Here is a 6439-nt window from a genome sequence, read left to right as displayed (position 1 = left end):
GGTAACAATGTCAACCAAGCAAGTGGTAACAATGTCAACCAAGCAAGTGGTAACAATGTCAACCAAGCAAGTGTACATGTCAACAGCAAGTGTACATTCAACTTAGCAAGTGGTGACATTGTCACCCAAGCAAGTGGTAACAATGTCAACCAAGCAAGTGGTAACAATGTCAACCAAGCAAGTGGTAACAATGTCAACCAAGCAAGTGGTAACAATGTTAACCTAGCAAGTGGTAACAATGTCAATCAAGTAAGTGGTAACAAAGTTAACCAAGCAAGTGGTAACAATGTCAACCAAGCAAGTGATAACAATGTTAACCAAGCAAGTGGTAACAATGTCAATCAAGTAAGTGGTAACAAAGTTAACCAAGCAAGTGGTAACAATGTCAACCAAGCAAGTGGTAACAATGTCAACCAAGCAAGTGGTAACAATGTCAATCAAGTAAGTGGTAACAATGCAAGACAACGCTTAGCCTGGATTGTCTGCCACTGTTTCATAAACCCTCTTACGGATTTTTTACTTTCACAAGTTTTGAGATTAGTGAAGCTCTCTTTATATAGATATCGTTTTGCTACTCGTTTTCGAGTGATTTTTCTCTGGAAATCCATTCATATTTCCTTTTATTTTTGTTTTTTTTTTGTTTTTGTTTTTTGGCCCCAGATTCATATCAGTCTAAACTGATAGTATTACCCCCCCCCCTTTCCCCATTCCCAATAGACAATTTATTATTAAAACAAGCTTCAACATAAAACAAGTGAACAATATTAAATGTTTAATTGTTAGAATAAAAACATGGCAACCAACATGATTATAATGCTATTAAAGTTTAAAAAATCTGTTATAAATTTAAATTGGTCAAATTTGTAACCACACACCCATCTGTAGACAACTGAAACGCATGGAATGACTTCACGTCAGATCTTCAGTTTCGGGGATTTCCACTGTTATTACTCGTGCCACTACTTCCGGTGCGTCCTCCACCAGACACCCACCCTTGAGAACGTGTCTCTCTGTCATCCGACAGTCTTTGCGACTGTGACGTCATTTTACCGGAAGCCTCCTTTTCCCAATCCACAATGGCCGTCATACTGCTTGGTCCTCCGCAAGATTTTTTCTTTACCAAACCAAACATCAAGTTTCGCTGACCAGCTATAAGGTAAAGTAAAAAGAATAAGAAAGAAAGAAAAATGGTGGAAGAAACAGAAAATAAGATAAAAGAAACAACTGGAAAGATCAACTTACTTACTTATCCGAACCAGCGGCGAACCAGTGGCGACCACCTGAGCTCTAGCCCTTCGGTCTTGTGCCAAGACGTAGAAGTTAGACCTACTTGCAGTTTTACTATGTGCGGCTATGTGGTCTAGTGGTATGACACTCGCTTTCGGATCGGAAGGTCTTGGGTACGAGCCTCGCGCTCGGCGCATAGTTGAGTCCTTGGAAAAGGCTCTTTACTCACATTCTCTCACCGTACTCAGGTGAAAAATGAGTACCTGGCCGTTAACAGCGTTGTCTTTGTCCGGAAAATTGTAATATCCTAACCGGCGTTGTGTCCCGTCCTACATGTTAAATGTTCCTGTTGACCAGGGACCCCTTGTAAAGCGCTTTGAGCACATTTAGTGGATATTGCGCTATATAAAGCTCAAGTATACAGTGTGTCCTAATGATCAACCGACAACACTTCGTATAAACCGTTCTACATGTTAAGAGTTGCCGGTTAGTAAGAAACCCATTATAAAGGGGTTTGCGCACGTCAAGTGGATATTGCGCTATATAAATGCTCAAGTTTTAAGTTTAACAGACAACAACTCATCTCATAACAGCACAACTCCAAATTGTTGAGGAAACCCAGGTATAAGAGTCACTGCACTTATTGGTCAGGATATTGTTGGTTGAGTGAACTCTTCTGGTAGCTCTGTGCCGTCCACTTTACCACTTTCTGCTTCAGCATTTCTCAAGAGCATTAGCAATATCCACTAAACTTGCACTAAGCGCTTTACAAGTTGTCCCTAGCCAACAGCAAAACTCACGTAGGACAAGACATGAAGCCTGTGATGCGATATTACATTAGGGAGGGGGGGAGGGGAACAGATACAACGCTGTTAACGGTCAGGTAGACATTTTACACCTAAGTAGGATGAGAGAGTGTGAGTAAAGAGCCTTTTCAAAGGACTCGACTATGCGCCGCTCAGAGCGGGACTTGAATTCTCTACTTTCAAAACATTCCAAGATCTCAATACAGAAAGGGCATGCGAATATTTTTTCTCTGCCGCCAATCTGTTTTTTTTTTTTAAAGTAATCTATGTGGGGTTTCATGTTTCATTTTTTGTTGTTGCTGGCTGAACAAGGACTTTGAGCCTGAAACGTTCCGTGTTTGATATATATATAGAATATATATATATATATATATATATATATATATATATATATATATATATATATATAATATTTTTGTTTACACATTACTTTTTGGTCAATTTTTTGCACCCAATTTACACCGACATAACGGCGTTTTGAGACACGACATGTCACAAATCAATACAAACGCATTGCACACGAAACGAAAAGATACCGTAACTCACGTGAGCCGAGTAGACCCGTCGCTGATTCCACGTGATGCAACAGCAGATGAGAGTCACGCGGAACCGCGGCCTCTATTGCGTCGACGGCGGTGTTCGTTTTTTTGGGACTGTAGCGTGGAAGGTGAAGGTCACACGTCTCGTTGTTGATGTCTACCGTCAGTTTCTCTTGAGACAACACGGCGTCACCGCACAGGGAAGCTCCGCTTCCACCCAAGTTCTCGGCCATTTCCTTCACAGGCTCCTCGAGATCCTGGCTGGTTGTGGTCGATGTTTCTCCCTCGGAGGCGGGGTCTCCGGCTGCTGCCGTTGCTGCTGCTGCAAAAACTGCCTCGGATTCTTCAACAGGTCCTTCAGTTGACGCTCGAGGTTCGTCCTGGACTTCCCATCTTCAAGAATAACAAGTAAATTATATATAATACATTCAATACAGTAGAATACTGATGATGATAATAATAATGATATAAATAATAATAATAATAATAATAATAATAATAATAATAATAATAATAATAATAATAATAATAATAATAATAATAATAATAATAAAATAATGATAATAATAATAATAATAATAATAATAATAATAATAATAATAATAGTAATAATAATAATAATAAATAATAATAATAATAATAATAATAATAATAATAATAATAATAATAATAATAATAATAATAATAGAGCAAGTTCTCTCTCTCTCTCTCTCGCTCTCTATCTCCCTCTCTCTCTCTTTCTCTCTCCCTCTCTCTCCTCTTACCCCACCCCACGCTCTGACACACACACACACACACACACACACTCTCTCTCTCTCTCTCTGTATGATACACAGTATGTTATATATATATATATATATATATATATGTGTGTGTGTGTGTGTGTGTGTGTGTGTGTGTATCATGTTCACCTGAGAACCGAATCCAGCTCCTGTTGTAGTGCCGGGTCCGTTATGGGATCTGTTGCCAGATTGATTTTCCTAGGACATCGATGGAGGCCATGACCGGAAGTGACGTGGTAACCCTCTTGACACTCCAAGAACTCTTTGTAAGCGTCATCGTTCTTTGAAATCTGTTGTTGACAAGCTATGCTCTGGTCATTCTGATGGGCAGAGATTCAACAGGAAATTAGGAAATTAGCAATGCACAATTTTACACGGCTTCCCATAACAATTTCCTAATTTGTAACCAACCCTACACAAACATTGTCCATCATTTGGGGTGCTGTATAAATGCAATGCGCTGTAATTTATTTGCGCTATATAAAAGCTCAATTTTTAAAATTATGTTTTTTTCTATGGAATAAACTAAATGACTAATTCTCACAAATGTAAGATTACCATTCTTGTCAAATCAGTAGCGGCAGGTGCTTTCCTCGGAAGGACTGTTGTCAAACCGCACATGTTGGCCACTTTCTTTTGCAGTGACGTCATCTCATCCAGTCGTCTGAGGTTGTCTTGTCGGTCAAAGGTCAGTGACTCGTTCATAGCCTGCATTCGTAAAGTGTTGCTGATGATCTGTACAAGCATAGATTAAAGAAAAAAATTGAGCTTTTATAAAGAGCAATATCCACTAAACGTGCTCAAATCGCTTTACAAAGGGTCGACAACAACGAATAACATTTAGGACGAAACATGACACTTGTAAGGCGATATTACAATTTTTTTCCGACACAGATAACGTTGTATAAATGACCAGGTACTCATTTTACACCTGAGCACGGTTAGAGAATGTGAGTAAAGCGCCTTTTCCAGGGACTCAACTATGCATTGCTCAGAGCGCGGCTCGAACCCTGGACCTCCCGATCCGAAGGCGAGGGTCATACTAATAGACCACATTGCGGCAAAATAAGTTTGCTTTATCAAATCATTCCATTTTATTATAAAATTGATCGATATTTGAAGAACGAGTTTTCTGGACAAAATCTTATAAAATACGTGACTGTGCTTTTTTCCTTTCTTTTGTGACTGTGCTTTTTTCCCTTCTTTTGTGACTGTGCTTTTCCCCCCTTCTTTCGTGACTGTGCTTTTTACCTTCTTTCATGACTGCTTTTTCCCTTCTTGCGTGACTGTGCTTTTCCCCCTCTTTCGTGACTGTGTTTTTTCCCTTCTTGCGTGACTGTGCTTTTCCCCCTCTTTCGTGACTGTGTTTTTTTCCTTCTTTCATGACTGTGCTTTTTCCCTTCGTTTAAAAAATAAATAAAATCAGAGTACAACACAACAGTACGGCGCATACTTACTTTGGGTCCCAAATGACGTCTGTTAGAACACAAATCCAAATATTCCATCACTCCCTCGCCTAATTCTCGCTCCGTGTCGCTCCTGGCAGGATCTAACTCAGAATTTAAAGGGTTAAATTTTGTAACATTCTTATGATAAAACATTTTCCTGATTACTCAGTTTGTAGAGCACTCGCTTCACACACACAACGGGATCGAGGTCAATCCCGGATGCAGTCGATATTTTTTTCTTTCCTAATAATCCTGTCCATCCAGCAGTGATAAGGTAGCTGGATTTGTTAGATCTGGCGGAAAGTACTTTGCAATAGACTAGCGTCCGATCCAAAGGGTAGCAAATAATTGCTATTGTCAGTTTGACGTGCTAGAAACCGGGATAAACACCGGGTCGATGAGCCTCGCGACACTCAAGGACTATTTTATAATACATTTCATTTTGTGTCACAGCACACGGTACTTTTGCCAAAGTCGGGCCGACAATTTGTGGTCAGTTTTCTCGAGCGCTAATGTCTATTGATTTGGTCACGTGTAAAAGCGACAGAAACCGAGATAAACCCCAACCACGTATTATATGGACCTTTTGGCCATGAGATACTTACTACTCTGAACACAATGATGATGATGATGATGATGATGATGATGATGATGATGATGATGATGATGATGATGATGATGATGATGAATAATATAATAATAATAATAATAATATATTAATAATATATTATTATTAATAATAATAATAATAATAATAATAATAATAATAATAATAATAATAATAATAATAATAATAATAATAATAATAATAATAATAATAATAATAATAATAATAATAATAATAATAATAATAATAATAATAATAATAATAATAATAATAATAATAATATTAATAATAATAAACTTATAGATAAATTTATCTTTTTCTCTATATTATTAAGATACACAATGATTATCCTATTATTATCATTTATACCATTTAATATACAGTAACAAAGTGAATACTATAAAAAACGTTAATATATATCCTATATATATATACATATATATATATATATATATATATATATACATACATATATACATATATACATATATATATATATATATATATTGTTGTGTGTGTGTGTGTGTGTGTGTGTCTGTGTGTGTGTGTTGATGGGTACTGGTAGGTACGAAAGTGCTCGATAAGAATGGTTAGAGCTTATATAAAATATTAATGGGATCACTCATTGTGGCCAAAACATATGTTTCTGTGGCTTTCGTCCACGTCGTCAGTTGGCATAATCTAACGACGTGGACGAAAGCCACAGAAACATATGTTTTGGCCACAGTGAGTGATCCCATTTGTAGTGTTATATAATATATATATATAATATATATATATATATATATATATATATATATATATATATATATATAAAACAAGCGAAGCAAACGAAATAAAAACAAAAAACAAATAAAAACAACAACAAATATATAAATCCAAAAAAGTATAAAAACAGGACAGAACAGGTGACTTGCTCAGGGCCACACAGAGCAACGGCGGGTGATCGAACTCAGTACCTTTCGGGTACGAAGCAAAGCCGGTTCCGCTGAGCCACGCTGTCCTTACGCAAAACGCAAAAAAAACCGCA

General features: G+C 37.3%; 1 protein-coding gene across 2 annotated transcripts in view; it reads right to left on the bottom strand.

Annotated features, from left to right (window-relative positions):
• Positions 1–755: 755 nt before the first annotated feature.
• The window catches only part of LOC144976253 (uncharacterized), a 14892-nt gene continuing 9208 nt past the window's right edge, over positions 756–6439 (bottom strand). For both annotated transcript variants that reach the window (XM_078920440.1, XM_078920441.1), the window contains exons 4-8: positions 4812–4903; positions 3913–4089; positions 3484–3674; positions 2580–2965; positions 756–1149 (exon numbers count right to left, since the gene is read on the bottom strand). In XM_078920440.1, coding sequence (XP_078776566.1) covers positions 923–1149; positions 2580–2965; positions 3484–3674; positions 3913–4089; positions 4812–4903 — 1073 coding nt within the window. In that variant the 3' untranslated portion in view covers positions 756–922. The remainder of the gene's footprint in view (positions 1150–2579; positions 2966–3483; positions 3675–3912; positions 4090–4811; positions 4904–6439) is intronic.

Source organism: Berghia stephanieae, chromosome 7 (genome assembly GCF_034508935.2).
Source record: "Berghia stephanieae isolate SIO BIC M18660-M18661 chromosome 7, UCSD_Bste_1.3, whole genome shotgun sequence".
Lineage (NCBI taxonomy): Eukaryota > Metazoa > Mollusca > Gastropoda > Nudibranchia > Aeolidiidae > Berghia > Berghia stephanieae.
This window is presented reverse-complemented; position numbering and strand designations above follow the sequence as displayed.